At 43.2% G+C, this 18,845-nt stretch overlaps 1 protein-coding gene across 2 annotated transcripts; it reads left to right on the forward strand.

The window, feature by feature from the left end:
- Positions 1–10,405: 10,405 nt before the first annotated feature.
- On the forward strand, positions 10,406–18,171 carry LOC133606637 (serine protease HTRA3-like). Of its 2 annotated transcripts, XM_061960777.1 has the most exons (10): positions 10,406–11,043; positions 13,165–13,264; positions 13,328–13,460; positions 13,525–13,614; positions 16,292–16,486; positions 16,557–16,589; positions 17,241–17,355; positions 17,419–17,476; positions 17,540–17,635; positions 17,704–18,171. In XM_061960777.1, exons 1-10 carry the CDS (start codon positions 10,629–10,631, stop codon positions 17,870–17,872), a joined length of 1,404 nt encoding a protein of 467 aa, XP_061816761.1. In that variant the 5' UTR covers positions 10,406–10,628; the 3' UTR covers positions 17,873–18,171. The 2 variants fall into 2 exon arrangements, with proteins under 2 accessions (XP_061816761.1, XP_061816760.1); XM_061960776.1 differs by having other exon boundaries at positions 17,241–17,476.
- The last annotated feature ends 674 nt before the right edge of the window (positions 18,172–18,845 follow it).

Consider the following 18,845-nt stretch of genomic DNA (forward strand, 5'->3'; position numbering starts at 1 on the left):
CTGTATATGTAAAAAATCCAATAAACACATTTTGAAAAAGAAAAAGAAAAAAATGAACACTGCTAACAACAAGCGGCTAATCTTGGCGTCAGTGTATTTTCACCGTGACAATCTCGAATTGACCAAATTTTAGCAGAATAACTTTTTGATGGACTTCATCTTCAACTCCTGCCTCATCAATAACACCTCTCCACATTGGCAAGCAATGACAACTGATGATGGCAGGATGTAGCAATGGACATTGGGCACAGCACTACAGGCTAATAGACTGCTATCAGCTATCAACAAGTCCGGACCAGGTAGAGATGAACTCTTCTGATTCAAAACGTACTTCATCTTCGACATAAATAACACATCTTTGAGGAATTAAATGACAACGCAGGATGTTTTTGTTTTTTTATTGTGTTTTACTTTATAGCTGTATGTAGAAATAGCACCTATGAAGTGGCAGCTGGCTGCATCAGCTCTGTTCTCCTTGAATGTCTTTTTATGCCCTATGTTGTCTTTAATGTTTCCCTGTGGTTTCTTATCCCTAGATGATGCCGCAGATGGCTGGCTAGGTACTGTGCTCTCTCAACGTTGCATTTTTCTTGATTTCTTGCATTGAACAAAGAGCACAGTCTACCAAGTCAAATTCCTTGTGTGTTAAACATACATGGCCAATAAATCTGGTTCTGATATGGTTGTTATTTCATATTTAGAGGGCTGTAATTACGCTAAAACACATTTTTAAGAAGGTCATGAAAATATTCAATAGTCATACTTTGCTGAATTTCTGTGTCGTGTCCCGACCCAATTTACCGCGATAAACGAGGGGCGACTAATTCAGCTTTTTCTTAAATTTTTGCTCTATAGTAATTTTATTGCCTTGGGGCATTCATATGTTGTAAACAGTTTATAATTTAGTTATATTTTTTCACCAACTGTTTTTTATCCTCCTTTAACTTCCACATTTTGCACCTGAATCATCCAATTCCAACTTCAAAATGTTCAGCCCATTCACGACACACAGGTGTCCCTTTAATTTTTCAAAATTTACCAGAATTCAAGGTTTTCCGGGACTTTTTTCAAACATAATTCCAACATCTCTTAACAGACTCAAACCATTCCACCATCCACACATTCCACTCATCATGAGACATTCAAACCAACAATTCCAGCTTTAAAAAATTCCTAGCTTTCACAAAATCAATTTTCCTTGTGGATCATTAAAGTTTGTGTAAGTCGAGGTCTAAGTCAAAAATCCCCACTTTTAAGTACCACTCCTCCCAAATGTTCTACCAAATTCAAACGTCAAAACCTTCCTCATAATCAGGACATTAAGACTAAGTTGTTTTTTTTCCAACCAGAAAAAACTCTGGTTTTCTGTAATCCCTATTCTGTATTAAAAATTACTACTTCCACAGTTCTCAACCGATTCAAAAAATTCTAACAACCTATTAAGCTCATTCTTAGTAAGTGTTTTAACTTGAATAAAAATGTTGGTTTTTCCGATATTCCCAAATTTCCAGGAAATTCCCACTGAAATGTGATTTTCTTTCCCCCAAGTTCAACAATTCCCACATTTCTCAACCGATTCTAACGGTTCCAAAGTCATAATGCTCTTTGTTAATTAGTCAACTGCTAGCATGCTAATTCTCTAGTTAATTTAACACTTTTTAGCGAATTTCACAGACTTAGTCATATAACCTTGGTACGTAACAAATGCTAACTGTTAACGTGCTAACTTATTGGTTAAGGACTATATAGCCATATGCTTCAGATTCATATAACTTGGCACTTGACACATGCATGTCAACGTGCTTACATTAGCATTAATTTTGTAGCTGTACACCTCAGAGTCATAACTCGGTACTTAGTCCATGCTAACTGTTAGCATGCTATTGTAGCAGGTATATAAGGTATATTGTATGCATTCCACCAAAATTCCCTCACGTTTTGTTATTGTATTGTTTTATGTATTGTCATTTTTATGTTGTAATATTTCCAGCAAATAGTTTGTTTTGAACCCCCCCCCCCACCGAAGCACAAAAATGCCAGTAAAGGCTACCTGAGTTAAGTCTTAGTCAGTAAATGTCTGGAATATGGGTCGACACGTAGCTCTAACATTCAACTCCTCCTGTGTCACATCTTGCCTAGACATGGTCTGTATCAGTCTGTTCACAGGCTTAACCAGACGACCAAATCTTGACCTGACGTGATTGTGTGCGTCAGAGAGGACAGAGCAAGTGGGTAAGGTTCGATCAGATGTGAGGCAAGCATCTGTCTGTGTCACCTTGCCAGTAGTACAGTCTGGGTGGCTCACATGAGGGGCAATACCTGCAACCTTTGAAAACCTAGAGTCACCAGGCACAAACTGATCAGACACATCGCTATCAGGTGAGACTGAAGCCGCGTGGAGGTCAGGGGTCACAATAGTCAAGTCAGTGATGTGCATCCCCGATAAAGGTGAATCAGACAACTGTGTGACCCACTCCACGGTTCTCATTCTTGAGTCCACAGGTTCTGGATTAGATAACGTCGCATTGTCTTCATCCACAGGTGAGGTAGCATCATTTCCAGCATCAAGGCATGACTCAGTCTCACAGAGAGACTCAGGAATAGATGAAGCGACGCTGAACATTTCACTTGCTTCAATCACAGGGAGGAAATTGGCCAGCATCAGCAGGTTCCTGTGAACTACCCTCTCTTGTCCAGACAGTGTCACAAATCCTGTATGTGTGCGTCTCTGAGTTCACATCCACCACAGTGTAGATTTTTGACTCCCATCGGTCGGCAAGCTTCTTTTTACCCCTCTCCTTTTTGTTGGCCAGAAGTACCCTGTCGCCAATCTCAATGGTGGACCCCTTCACTCTCCTGTTGTATAGTTGAGTGTGTCTGCCCTGTTCTTTTTTTGCATGGTCTTGAGCTATCACCATCGCTTCTTTCAAATCGTCAGTGAGAGATGCCACATACTTATCATAACCTGTCACAACTGAGTCATGGAGGACAGAGCGGAACAGAACATCAACAGGAAGGCGAGGGACACGACCAAACATCAGGTAAAAAGGAGGGAAGCCTGTTGTCTCATGAACCGCACAGTTATACATGAATGTCAGCGTCTGCAGTCGCCTAGGCCAGTCAGCTTTTTCTTCAGGAGATAACGCGCGTATCATACCACCCAATGTCCGGTTAAACCGTTCCACGCTCCCATTACCCATCGGATGGTAGGGGGTCGTGTGAGACTTCCTGACACCTGAGACCTTGAGGAGCTCACTTATCAGGTGACTCTCAAAGTTAGTACCTTGGTCGCTATGGATTCTTTCTGGGAACCCAAAAACACAAAAGTACCGGTCCCAGAGAACCCTTGCCACCTGCCTAGCTGTCTGGTTTTTGCATGGAAATGCCTGAGCCATTCGGGTAAAGTGGTCAGTAACCACCAAAACGTCAATAGATCTATTTCTGAAGTCTTCGGCTGACCAGAAATCTATACAAACTAGCTCCATTGGTCTGGTCGACGTTATGCTCTCTAGAGGAGCCCTTCCTTCAGGTTCAGCTGTCTTGCTGACAATGCATCGCTGACAGTGACGTACATAATCTCTCACATCTCTATCTAGGGACAGCCAGAAAAACCTCTGTCTTGTTAAGCTGAGGTTCCTGAACTGACCCTGGTGTCCAGCACCGTCATGAACACCTTGCAGAACCTCAGGCTTAAGTGCATCAGGGACAACATATTGAAAGCGCTTTCCCCTAGTTTTCAGGTCTTTTGAAATTCTATACAACACGCCATTAATCACAGTAAACCTATCCCATTGTTTCAAATATCTTATAACAGGGACAGACTCATTAAACCTCTCTCTCCTAGAAGGTCTCCTGCGCCTCTCAACATAGACCAATACACGAGAAAGGGTCCTGTCCTCCAACTGTTTATCACCAAGCTCTTTTTCAGTGTAAGCAGGTAAGGTGTCTAGGCCAGGCGGAATCATCTGCGGCAAGAACTGCAAGACATCCACAGCACGGGCCCTTGAGCCAGCATCCCACTCAATGTGAGACTGCAATATAGCAGACACATCCTCTAATAATAATAATACCTGGGATTTATATAGCGCTTTTCTAAGTACCCAAAGTCGCTTTACATGTAGAACCCATCATTTATTCACACCTGGTGGTGGTAAGCTACTTTCATAGCCACAGCTGCCCTGGGGTAGACTGACGGAAGCGTGGCTGCACTTTGCGCCAACGGCCCCTCCGACCACCACCTATCATTCATCATTCAATTCACCGGTGTGAGTGGCACCGGGGGCAAAGGGTGAAGTGTCCCGCCCAAGGACACAACGGCAGCGATTTTTGGATGGTAAGAGGCGGGGAGCGAACCTGCAACCCTCAGGTTTCTGGCACGGTTGCTCTACCCACTACGCCATGCCGCCCCTGTATCCTCTGACGCGATACACTGAGTCTGCATGGCAAACGGACCGCATGGGGACCGGCCAATTTCGCTTGGTGGGGAGGGTTTCACATGACCACTAGATGACCTGAAGGCGTCCTGAACCAACACATTCGACATATCTACAGCTGTAGAGAGGAGACCTGCATAGGGTTCAGCAAGTAGCCTGCAGCCAACACTCTCTTTAACAAACGGCACACGACTGAAGGCGTCAGCAACGTTGTTCTGGTGGCCTGGTACATATTTAATACCAAAGTCGTAACTCGCCAATTTAGCAACCCACCGTTGCTCACAGCAGTCTAGCTTCGGCTTTGTTAGTATGTGAGTCAACGGGTTATTGTCTGTCCAAACTGTGAATTTGTGGCCCTTCAACCAGTGACTGAACTTGTCACAGACCGACCATTTCAAAGCTAGAAACTCTAAACGATGAGCTGGATAATTTTTCTGGGACTGAGACAATGACTTACTGGCGAAAGCTATCGGTCTGGCACGCGCTTCACCCTCTTGAATCTGTGACAACACAGCGCCTATGCCATCCAGGGATGCATCAGTTGACAACAGGAAGGGGCGTGTGAAGTCAGGGTGGGCTAGGACCACACTGTGAATCAACGAGGATTTCAGTTTCTCAAACGCTCGTTCCTGTTCCACTGTCCAGTTAGAAGAGTGCAGCTTCCTGCATGACATTTTGGTTTTATGTTTCAATGCCTTCATTTTCACACCCTTTAGCAGGTTAAAGAGTGGCTTCGCAATGGCAGAATATCCTGGCACAAAATGTTGATAGTAATTTACCATCCCCAAGAATGATCTTATCCGCTTCTGGGATGGGGTCACACCATCGAGTTCCATTAAGTCAGCACTTGTCATGTTTACAATACTCTCAACTTTGCTCGGGTCTGTTGAAACACCTTCCTCATCTATTATGTGGCCTAGAAACTTGACAGACTTTTTGAGGAGAAAGCACTTCTTAGGTGCCAACTTTAACCTATGCAGGTCTCCTCTCTACAGCTTACTGCCCCACCCGATCCTTAAGATCAGCCGATCAGCTGCTGTTGACGGTCCCTGACACAAGGCTGAAGCTTAGAGGTGACAGAGCTTTCGCCGTTGCTGCTCCCAAGCTCTGGAACGACCTACCCCTGAGTGTTAGACAAGCCTCCTCTCTTCCTGTTTTTAAATCTCTCTTAAAAACATACTTTTATTCCATGGCTTTTAACACTGAGTGATATCCATCCTGCAATGGCGCCCCATAATACACCTGCTGTGAACCTGTTTTTATGTTTTTATTTATTCTATTTTAATTGTTTATTTTTTATCGTGTTCTGTTTGTGTTGTGTTGTGTTTGCTCGGTACTCGTTTTATCTTTTAACCTGTTCATTGTACAGCACTTTGGCTACCCCTGTGGTAAATTTTAAATGTGCTTTATAAATAAAGTTTATTTGATTTGATTTAAGTTATGACTACGCAGCCTGTCAAAAACCATTTCTAGGTGCTGCAAAGCAATGTCCTCATCAGGTGCAAACACCAACAATTCATCCAAATAGCACAACAGACTTAGATAATTTTGGTCCCCAAAAATACTGGTCATCATGCGCATGAAACTACCAGGACTGTTGCAGAGACCCTGGGGAAGACGATTGTATTCATATAGACCCATGGGAGTAGTAAAGGCAGAATACTTTCTATCATCTTCATGTAGTGGCATGTTATAAAAACCTGAAGTCAAATCCATGGTACTGAAAAGACAGTTGCCTCCCAGAGCGGCCAAACAATCCGCTTGGTGGGGAAGGGGATGAGCATCCTTCAGGGTCCTCTTATTCAACCAGCGAAAGTCTGTGCAAATGCAGAGGTCTCCATTTTTTTCCCACACCAGCACCAGTGGTGATGCGTACTCGCTGGTTGACTTTCTGATGATTTCTCTTTGTTCCATCTCACTCAGTACTTGACGCAACTTCTGATACTGGCTAGGAGGCACTCTCCTGTATGGGAGCCTGAATGGCCTGCTGTCAGACAGATGAATGCGATGCACAAAATCCTTTGCCTCCCCACAGTCCAGTTGGTGGCGTGAAAAGACATCTTCATACTGCAAAACAAGATGAGCCAGCCTCTTCTTACAATGTTCTGACACTTCACACGACTCAATGTCAATGTTGCACAGTCCAACCGACTTGAGCTTGTCTATCACAGAGTCAATATCAGCAGCAGGTGACATAGCTGACTGGGTGCAACTGAGCAGGGGAGCTCCTGAGAGTTGGGCAACATCCATGTCTTCAAGGGCAACACAGGAGTAAACATCAGCCAGTTTAGCATTGCGCCTCAATAACACAGGCCTGTCAAAGGTGTTAATGAGTTTTAGAGGGACCCACCTATCTCCCCACATTGGAGACACAATCCTCGCAACCAACACACCTCTAGGAGCTGAGCGGGATGACGTCGGCTCAGTCATGACGGCGCTGCCTGGTGAAACCGCAGTGTTCCTGGGTAGTTTTCCCCAGATGAGGTACTCACGACCAGGCTCCAGGCAGACAGCAGAGTTGCACCTGACTGTGCCGATCCTGTCAGGAGCATCCTCACCTCTCCAGGCGTTCAGGCCAGCCAGCATGGAAAGGAAACGTTCTACTTCTGGATCTGTGTGTGAGCAGGGACCAGAAACTGTTTTCCAAAACGAGTCACATCTTTTAGACTGGTGTAGAATGTATTTTAAAACATTAGTTCCCAGGATTAACTCATCCTGTTGACCAGGGACAACAAGTGTGGGGACCAGCATCTTACAGCCATACACTTCCATTTCAATGTCAAAAGCACACTTTGGCTTCACACGTAAACCCCCACAACCAATACGAGTCACATTCACATCGATTTGATTTTGGCCAGATAGTACACCAGTCTCCCTCAATCTCATCTCCACTGTCTCACTAATGCTGCAGGCCATCGAACCACTGTCCATCATGCCACCCAATGTAACACCACCCACAGTCACAGGTGTGTAAAAGAGACTGTCACTATGTCTAACTCTGTGAATATTCTGATAAACAACTTCAGAGTCAATGCAGGAGGCCTTTGTGGATGTGTAAACCGTTTCAGCATCAGACATGTCATCAAATAGGGAGTTTGTGTCAAGACCCGTATTGCCTCCCTCCGAATACAGGTCAGCTAGTTTCCCTCAGACTGGGGTTGGGGGGAGTTATTGGCAGTACAGTTCAGTTTGGTATGGCCAGGAGCAAAACAGGTGAAGCATAGTCTGTCAGACATGCAGTGAGAAATGGTGGTGTGGTGCGGATCATCACAAATTCTACAGGCTGCCTCCCTGGGACGTCGACCCCGTGTGGCACGCTGGAATCTCCCACCTTGACTTTGATGAGCAGTGTTGCCTCGCTGCATCTTATCCATCATCATCTGAAACATGTCAACCATGCGGGTGAGAAGTCTTTCTTCTGTCTGTTGGAGATTTTGCACCACCGCTGGAGCAGAGGTAAGGCTTGGGGAACGCTGGTGTTCATTTGGAACAGAGGCAGACATTGGGGGAGTGAAAGGGGGACAGTACACATGACGCTGAGCTTGGGGGAAGAAAGGAGAAGGAACTGGGGTGCGACACTCTTCAGACACTGGCAGGCTCACTGACGGTGGACCGGCCTGCTCAGAGGCCACAGCGGTGATGTGACTCTTTAACTGTGCAGTTCCAGCAGCCCTTCTATTAGCCCTTGACTCTCCCTGGTAGTCATCGAATCTCTGTTGAACATCACGGGACGTCCACTCATGAAGTGGCTTACACTTTAAAATGCAGGATAGTTCCGGGTCAGGACAGTGTTTGACAAACATGAGAGCCACTTCATCAAACATGTTCTCTGCCCGTTTTCCTTGTCTGTGAAGACCCTCAAGAGCCAGGTCTGCTGCTTTGTTCAGTCTTATCCAGTAGTCTACTGGGTTCTCTCTGTGCTTGGGCAGAGTAGCATAAAAGTCAGCAAGAGGGAGACATGACAGAGCATCACTGAAATACTGGAGTAGGATATTGTATATTAGTTCAGGTCTCTGTCTAACATTCAGTCCAGGATCACTACGCAATCCAATCTGCACTACATCCCTGGCTTTGCCCATCAAATGGTTCAAGATTTCCTCCGCCTGATCATCTATAATAACATTGTGTCTCTTGAGGTAAGTCTTAATCATAACAATCCAGTCTTGCACTGAATACCTGTCAGTGTTGTCACCTCTAAATGTCTGGAGGTCTTTATCTGACTTAACTTGAACTGTCAAATGCTGGAGATCATGCTTGCTAACTGCATTGTGTGTTCTGCACAGCAGGACTACTCTGACAGTCACTCTGCATATTCACAACACCAGCTGACATTATCTTTTCAACAATGGATTCACCAATTTGGGCACCTAACTGCCCTACCATGTCAGTGAGGTGGTGGATGGCATCTACATCACTGTTGGGTGTGGAAGTGTGAGGTGTCTCCCTCATGGACTCGTAAACAGGAGTGAACAGCAAACCTCGACCCAACCCCTTATTTGTACACCCATCAGCTACAATGCTGGAACGGCCCACCTCCCTACTATTAGTGAAATCAGAACACAAAATCCCCCTACCTCTTGATAACACAGGGGTAACAAACTTATGCATCGTGATGCCAATAATGATATGTACTTGCGTTGTGTAATTATACCGGAACAAACGGACTCGGAAAAAAAATAAGACGTGTTTTAGCACAAAAATAATGTACTACCGAAAGTTACCGACCCACTGAAAATAAAAGAGGGAGAGAAAAAAAAGAGAAAGAAAAAAAAATAGATCACTGTACCCAAACACACTGTTTTGAGATCCGACCACACAATAATCATCAACTGTAGATCAGGACAGCAGCGCAGCATCCGCGGCGACGAGCATCAAGCCGATCTGAAGATCCGAAGGTTCACGGCACCAGTGTAACTGTTCTGGGTCGGCACAATGATGAGACTTTTCCACTGTTCTCAGCTTCATTTATTTTCCTTCCAACCTGCGGGGCGACAATCAGACAATGTCCGTATCCCGTCTTTCTTTGGCTTACGCCCTCAACCATGTGGAACTTTTCTGTGAGGGGAGAAGGGCGGGGCTACACAACCCAGGAGAACTACAGGAGCTCAGGAGGGACAAAAAGATATCAAACCGCCCTCTGATAGGCGAGCAGACAAGATAACTATTTGGAGATAAAATTCACAAACAAAATATAATAAATAACAAAGGTGTATTTTTAACTCCGTTACACTAATAATGTATGTTTTAACCTGGTAATTATGGACTGTGATAATTGGTGCCATCTTAGAAGTATGCTAACTGCTCCCCTGTTTGCATGCAAACATTTGCATGCTAACACTTCATGCTAGCATTTTGGGCAAGAGATGGTTCAGTTACAGTATACAACATTTCAGTACAGCTTCCGATCTTCAACATTCAAACCATTTCACACTGAAATAATTTCTATAATCATACTACATTCCACTGGCATTTCAATCCAGCGCCAGCTCTTCAACATTCAAACCATTTTCATATCCATTTTACATTCCATCAGCTTTTCAGTTAGGCTTCAGAATTGGAGCTAACACATGCAACTTTTGCAGAAATTGCTTCATCTAGTTGTACTATGGTATTTAAATATGCAGCAGACTAATAAAATGGTCCCCACCCCTCACTTTGGACACATCTGCTCTCAACTTTTTTTGTTTGTTTTTTCTTTGTCGATTTTATTTGTAGATATAAAACCAGCTGCGGGCTGAAAATGGCTCAGGGGCCACATTTTGTACAACCCTGTCCTTTGAGAGGAATCTTTCCTTTCCTCTTTTGTTTGTAAACAAGTCCTACTTCCAATGCGTGTGTGTTAGAGGAAGACTTCACATATGTGAAAAACAGCCAGTGAGACTGTAAAATGGAATGTTACACACATGCAAGTTGCTCCGCCTTCTCCAGAGACGACCTCCGCCTCTTCCTCCTCTCTGCTGTGAAGCTCTCAAGCCATTGGAGGGAATGTTCCTGCTGCTTGCACGGGCAAAAGCAACACAGAGAGGACAAAGATCTTCCCTTCGCTGAGGATAGTGGGAAGAGTCGCTGCAGGGGCGATAAGAAAATGCATTTTGCACCAAAACTTGCGTGACAGTGATGATCGCCAGAGCCATCAGCAAAAAAACACACTTATTTTCTTTTTTTCATTTGAGCCTGTGATCATCAGTAAAGAAAATGCAGATTGTGTTGTGTGTCGCCGTGCTGCTTTACCTGAAGGAGTCTGAAGGTGCAGAGCCCAGGTCAAAGTGTCCCACGAGGTGTGACGTGAGTACATGCCCTAGTCCCAGCTGCCCCGGCGGCTACGTGCCCGACCGTTGCAACTGCTGCCTGGTGTGCGCCCTGGTGGAGGGCGAGCCGTGCGGCCGCAAGGACGATCTTCCCTGCGGGGACGGGCTGGAGTGCAAACACCCGACTGGCAAGCTCCTGCTCAAGGGCATCTGCCAGTGCAAGCTGAGCCAAGAGGTGTGCGGCAGCGACGGCAAGACGTACGGAAACGTGTGCCAGCTGAAGGCTACCAGCAGGAGGGCGCTGCAGCAGGGACTCCCTGGAATCAGCCAAGCACAAAGAGGAGCCTGTCAGACCAGCACAGGTATTATTTATACATTATGACAACTTGCTTTTCACATTGTTCTCTATTGTTAAATGACACAAAATGTAATTTCTGATTTATTTTGAAGGCTTTTCCCCTCTTAACAGCTGTTTCCACATTCTTGAGGCGCCATTGTGGCAGAAATGTAAGCGTGGACTTATAACCACTTTAAATAAACACAACTTTGATTCGAGCCAAATAATTAAAGCCTAAAAGCCCCAATAAACTAACAGATTGTTAAAGTGAATTTGGAACACTTAACACTTATTTTGGTGTAAAACACGATTCTAGGTCACCATGTGTCATATGATGTCATCTCAAATGCAGACGGCAGATGTTTCATACAAAACATGTGGAAGCAGTCAGGGAGTTACATAAAGAAATATAAAGTCCAGTAGATCCCGCCTATTTGTGCACATTTGTATGGTAACTAAATAAAAAGTGGCTTGATGGCACTCTCTGCAGGTGGGGACAGAAGGTGTTGTCTCACAAGTAACTTCACTCAATATTTTCCAGCAGGGAGATGACAAGACATGTTATAACTGCACAGTTTAGAAGTAAAATTCAGTACTGTGTACTGTACGGTGTTGGGGAAAATTATTTAAAAGTAATAACTTATTTTCCTCAAAAAGTAATGTTTGTGTTGAAAAACCTTCAAATATCTGCCATATGCCGTTAAGAAATGGGAGTGCAATAACTTAATACCTGTGACTTTGAGTGTGTGCCTTTAAAAGGTGGAGCCTGTGGAATGACGTGTGGTGTCAGCCGTGCTACTTAGGTTATCGGTGTGTGTGTAGTGACTGGTGTCAATGTTTCCGACAGCAGCCACTGTTAAATGTTTGCTACATACAGTTGCCAATAGTTAACGCAAAAGTAAATCTTCAGTTGTGTCTCTCCTTAACCACAAGCCGGGCATTAAAATAACACCTTTTAAATGTAAGTTACAGTAATGGTGTTGTAAGGTTCAAAATATTAGACGGGTTATTACCCGTTAATTACCTGTTATTAGAATAAAAAGTAACAATGTTAGTAACGCAAATTCCAAACACTAGTACCGTCTGCAATTATTTCTTAATGTGTAAAACTGAATTTAAAAAGTGTAATGTGGGGCCATTTTGGTATTTTTTCCTTTCAAATCAAGTACAATATTTTTTTTTTTAAGGAAAAAACAGCCTACACATCAACTTTTTCATATTACAATACAGCCGTTTGCACTTTTATTGCACTTGTTTTTTCATTTTGCTTTAGTAATAGTATTTGTAGAATCTGCCATGGGTATTTAAAAAATTAGGTGTGGACCGCAAATGTCCCCCGGGCCACACTTTGAACACCCCTGGTTTAGAGTATGAAAAATAGCGTACTTTTTTTTTCGCCATTTCAATCCTAAAATTTGTAAGATGCCTGCAAATGAGACACTGAGCTTACTCTACAAAACAGAACCTTACAAGATGAACATCACTTTATTATGTGTTGACAACTTTAAGCTACATTAGTATTATTACCTAATGCGACATGATGCCACATGTGACACTTTACCACTGCTGCACTTTCAGTTGCATAACTAGCTTTTTGAAGACATTATGTCAACTTACACAATTTTTTTTGACACTACTATGACAATATGCTGCATGGTCAAATCTATGAGAATGAGACCTTGCCAAGATGCACCCTGAAAGTAATGATGGCGGTAAGGGTCATTATGGGCACGACAGGCCTTCAAATTTGAGCTCACCACACCCACAGATGTAACGCTCCAGTGACACTGTGTGTGTGTGTGTGTGTGTGTGTGTGTGTGTGTGTGTGTGTGTGTGTGTGTGTGTGTGTGTGTGAGCCACACCGGCCAGACAAAATAGAGGGTTTTATGATTAAAGGCAAATGTAAGGAGAGTCAACCACAACTTGAGACTGTAAGGACTTCCTGTTTCCTCAGATACTATCAACTGTGAGTGTGTGAGTGTGTGTGTGTGTGTGTCTCGTTGAAGGACTGTAAAGACCCCAGTGGGGACTGTGCTGCTGTCGCAGTCAAGCACAAATATGTTTCATTTATCATCATGACATGAGCTTTCCTTTCTAAAGCCTTGCAGTAAGCAATGATTGTGCATACATTTTGTGGCCAGTATAGGTCCGACACATACTGTCAGTCCTCGATACAAGTTCAACTTCATCGCTGACGTCGTTGAGAAGATTGCGCCGGCTGTGGTTCACATAGAACTTTTCCTCAGGTATATTCAGTGTGCGTGTGTGTGTGTTTTTTGCATGTGCTTATGTTTGTGCTCTCACCCGAGGCATCCTCTCTTTGGTCGGACTGTCCCTCTGTCAAGCGGATCGGGCTTTGTGATGTCAGAACATGGTCTGATCGTCACTAACGCTCACGTGGTCTCTAGCACGACACCAGTGTCGGGTCAGCAGCACCTCAAGGTACACTAAGTCACATTTGAGCGCTAGAAAACAGAAACAATACAATACGTTTCAAATCTTGAAGGTCCAGATGCACAATGGTGACATGTATGAAGCCAACATCAGAGACATCGACAAAAAGTCAGACATCGCCACCATTAAGATCAACCCTCAGGTGAGTGTAATCTGGCCCAATGAAGGCATGCACTTTGCACAGAGCTAATGGGGAGGAGAACTAAAGAGTCATTAGGGAAGGCTGAAAGACTGGGGTCAAAAAAGGACCACCCACCCGTGACCTTGTGGGGACCCTGCAAAAACATTCCTGCGTGAGTCTCGGGACTTTCCATCGCGGTTCAAACAGTCCACCCGATATTTAATTACTAAGATCTTTGTGCTCTGCCTTCAACTTGTAGCGACTCAGTTGGGGTGACTCACATATTCAATTTGAATCTTTGAATTAGCTTTGTTTTGGCGTCAATGGAGGATTACTGGGACATATGAAAGAGTGTGTGGCTATTTCCAGCATGAATCACCACATCAGAAGTGTGACAAAGCCAAACCAAAAGGCTCCACCTTAGAAATATATATCTTTTTAACTTTTGGCTGATTATTACACATCATATCTGTCTGATGTCCCCACATACTCCCCTTAACACCAACTCCTCCACCCTTATGTGTCTTTCGAATGAGCAAACTCCCCTCCGTTTCCTGTACGGACACATGAATCATAATATTAGTAATAATTGTAGGTATTCAGAGATGCTAATACTCCCTATCATATTATTGTTAGGTGTAGAAGCAGTATTAGGTTAACCCAAAATGCTGGTTATAAGGAATACAAAAACCCTCTTGTTATACATTTAAAAGTTAAAATCCTGCACAAACCAAAATCAACCTGCTTCACGATGTACAAATACTTTTTTACGACAAAAGCAGAAATACTATCTAAAGAAAAAAATGATTAAAAAATACATTTAAAACATTTGTATGCAGGCACGAAACTAAAAACATTTAACATATGATGGATACATGATGGAAGAGATTGAGTAAAGAACTTAATGTTTAAGAACTTAAAAGTTTGAGGAACAGTACAAACATGTTTGTTTACTTGGTATAAGAAGGAAAAATGAAACATTATCTTAATCTATGATTTCTTTATATTTATATATTATTATATATTATAATCCATTTCATATTAATCTGTTCCTAAAATGTTTGTCAGTTTTACTCTGTTCTAATAGTCTTCATTATTATCGATCCATTTTCTATACCGCTAGTCCTCATTAGGGTCACTGGTAAACTGGAGCCTATTCCAGCTAAATTTGGGCAAGCGAGGCGGGATACACTCTGGACCTGTTGCAAGCCAATCGCAGTCAAACTATTTCATTTTTTATTATAGTGTTTAGCATATATTTTGCACTTTCTTATTACTGCACAATGTTTCTGGCCACTACTCTCTTGACTACTACACTTCCTTTTACTATTAGAAAATTGCTAACTTGGAACATGTTAAACAAAGGAAGTGAACAAACTATTAGTAATTGCTGGGATGCAGAGATGGGCTTGGATTACATACTCCTTTTCAGACATGTTTAATTGTGAAACATTTCTTAGGTACTGTATGTTGCAAATAAACCATTACTATTGCCATACATATGAAGAAAGCCTAAAGGGCCCCTCTAACAACATTGGCAATTTTGGACACAAAAATTATGTCTACAGGTAAAAAGACCTCCAAAATAGACACAGCAGTGTTTTTAGGCTTGTTTTTCTAAAACGTTTCAACACATTTTGGAACGCCACAAAATGTGGGCGGGCCTGCATCAGCCTGCCCATGTGACCTATAGAAGAGTGGAGACAATGTCATATTGCTTAGAATGTATTTTGGTAGCATTTTCATCCTGAGTCATGTTATTTTCGCACAGAATTTGAAGGAGTCAGATATGAGCGAATCAAACATGGCAGCCAGACGGTTGTTGCAGGTTGCAGCAATACAACTAAAAAAGGGATCAGCATGCATACATTTCCGAATGATGGGAATATAAGGAAGTATGGACCTCTCCAGTCAAACTGACGTGCGCAAAATGGCACAGATTAAGCGACAGTAGTGTAAGGAGAATTATAATGATTCTGACTTTGAAGAAGGAGTTTAGATGAAAAACATTTCAAAAACTCAAGCCAAATGTGATCAAAAATGAGAGAAGAAGACGGTAAGCTGCTAGAATTCTATCTTGCTTCCTCTTCTACTGATGTTTTCCTCGAGATGCTTGAGGAAATGCTGAAAGATCATGAGAAAACACAAGCTATGGTGTCTATTGAAGGGCAGGGAAGTGGTGATATTCATGTTTTTACTCATAATGTTGACCATATCAGTTTTGAGGTAATATTGGACCATGGTGACAAAAACGTGCAATTAAGTGATCAAAATAATAGTTTTAAATGTGTTAATCCAAACTGTGTATGCAGGAAAATGGGATCCAGTTCTGTAGTTGACGTCACGCCAAGAGGGTGCGATGGCCTGGGGGTGTTTCAAGTACTGTACGTCATTTAACCATTACTCAAACTAATTGGTATTAAGGGAAATGAGTGCCAGATAAATTTTTAGGATAAAAAAATACACTAGACTTGTTTTCGAAATCTCGGTCATCTGGACGCTATTAGTCCTTTAAGTTTCAAAATCATTCGGAAAGTACAATGTCTTGTAATTACAATGTATTTGATTTGCACTGTATTAGCAAAAGGTCCCCTGTAAACTGTGAAGGGAGTATTGTTTAAAGACTGACTACAAAGTAGTTTGACTCTCTTTCAACACTTCAGGACTAATTGTGCATACACTTCCAATTTCCCGCCAGAAAAAGCTGCCAGTTCTGCTGCTGGGTCACAGTGCAGACCTGAGACCAGGTGAGTTCGTAGTGGCCATCGGCAGCCCCTTCGCCCTCCAGAACACTGTCACTACAGGCATCGTAAGCACCGCCCAAAGGGACGGCAAGGAGTTGGGCCTCAAGGACTCGGACATGGACTACATCCAGACTGACGCTATTATCAACGTGAGGCTAGTAATTGCTTTGCATTGATGATCCAAAGGGAATAGGATTAATGCACTGTCTTCTTTCACAGTATGGAAATTCAGGAGGGCCTCTTGTCAATTTGGTAAGTTTTTTTTTTAAATTGTTGTGATTACTCTACGATGGCTGACAGGGGCAAATGTGCAGCAATGCCCAAACACAGAAATGATATAAAACCAAAAGAACGGATAACTGGCTAACTTCCATTTTGTTCTGAGTACAGGTACTTGCACCATTTCTCTAACGTTGTTGTTTTGGAGTTTGTGTGGGATTTTGGCATTTGGGGAATTTAGTTTGGCTTTTGATCCTTAATAGGTGGGAGAGAGCGGCCATGCCAGCAAATTGAGGGTTCCAGGTTCGATCCCAGCTTCCGTCATTTGTGTCCTTGGGCAAGACACTTCACTCTTGCTCCTGATGGGTCGTGGTTAGAGCCTTGCATGGCAGCTCCCGCCATCAGTGTGTGAATGTGTGTGTGAATGGGTGAATGTGGAAATAGTGTCAAAGCGCTTTGATTACCTTTAAGGCAGAAAAGCACTATACAAGTATAATCAATTTACCATTTATCCTGCAGCATTTATGTGATTGCAGAATTTTTTAGGTCTTTGTATGTTTTTGGTTTTGGATTATTTCTGTGTTTGAAGCGTTTGGACGTTGCTGCATGTTCGCCCCTGTCAGTCACAGTACTACTCGGCCAATAAATATGTGAGGCTGACCTGTGCCATCTTCTTCACTCAAGGATGGCGAGGTGATCGGCATCAACACCCTGAAGGTGGCCGCGGGCATCTCTTTTGCCATTCCTTCAGACAGGATCACTCTCTTCTTGAACGACTCCCTGGACAAGCACAGCAAAGGTGGGTCTGTCAGTCAAAATTTAAGTGCCTGTCGCAAATGCAACCAATTGTGTCTTTTTCCAGACGTCAGGTCGATAAAGAAGCGTTTCATTGGAATCAGGATGCTGACTATCACAACAGCGTGAGTCCTTAAGCCCTGCCTGATTAGTTTTCAATCCACTTCAATGTGTTCCATTTTCTGCAGGCTAATTGAAGAACTAAAACAGCAGAATCCAGACTTCCCAGATGTTAGCAGCGGGATCTATGTCCACAAGGTAGTCCCCAATTCACCGGCGCAGAAGTAAGTTCCCATAACTACTCTCAGTTTCCAAAATAAAAGCTCAAATGACAGCAATTTGGTCTTTCCAGAGGCGGAATCAAAGACGGTGACATCATCGTCAAGCTGAACGGCCGGCCGCTAATGACCACAGCCGACCTGCAGGAGGCGCTGCAGGAGGAGACGGCACTGCTGCTGGAGGTCAGGAGGGACAACGATGACCTGCTCTTCAACATTGAACCAGACCTCATCATGCAATAAAAGGCGCTTAGTGGGACTTGACGAGACCAACACAGAAGACAAAATTTAGGCTTGCCAGCTCAGCACTTCCAAAAGTGCAAAATACATGATTGCATCATTTTCACTGTCCTAAAAATGCTTTTGCGACATCTCATGTTGGACATTAAATTAGGTGTAAGGAGGGAATAAGTGGTTATTTTTGCTGAAGAGGGTCAGTGACTTGCAAGTTGCACTATAGACAGACATTGGTAGAAATGCCACAAACGTGGTCAAATGTTGGAAAAAAAACACAAAAGTGAAGTAAATATTCGTCTATGAAAGTTGTCATTCATCCAGGTCATTGTATTCTCAGGGTACTCCATCGATTGTAACTGGACGTAAATATCGTAACATTATTTTCCCAAGCATTGCACACAACTGAAAGCAATAACCCGAGCCTTGACGCTAATGAAAGGTGTCTTGACTGGTCTACCAATATTATGGATATCTTAAGTGAGCCGTGGTCACATGGCAAAGTGTTTACGTAGCTTTAAAATGATTTTGATTGTTAAGGTAGTTGTTTTTTAGTTATTGTTGCTTTAACATTCTTGTAAACGCCTTTGAATGTGTGTCACAGGTAACACACAGAAGGTCGACCATATTGCTGGTCATAAAAATTCTAAGTTGCCATGTTGGAATGTAAACGGGGGGAGGGAGTAAGGTTCCTGGACAGACAGATGGCAGTTGATTACCTCATGATGGTTGGAGGTAAGGCGCTCAGATCCTTCCAGGAACCTCCTGATGGGAAAGGCACCCCACTGGAATTCGTCACCTTCAACTTTTAAAGAGGGCTGAATTTCTTTAGGGTGCATCAAGGTCTTTTGGGTGGAGATCCGGAAACCCAAGATGAGGACAAAATGATATCCTATTTGGCCGCACAATGAACGCTTGAAGAAACAGCTGGAAGAAACAGCTGGAAGAAAGAAGAGGCACATGATTATCATCTTACATGATT

The sequence above is a fragment of the Nerophis lumbriciformis genome, linkage group LG05 (genome assembly GCF_033978685.3).
Source record: "Nerophis lumbriciformis linkage group LG05, RoL_Nlum_v2.1, whole genome shotgun sequence".
Taxonomy (NCBI): Eukaryota; Metazoa; Chordata; class Actinopteri; order Syngnathiformes; family Syngnathidae; genus Nerophis; species Nerophis lumbriciformis.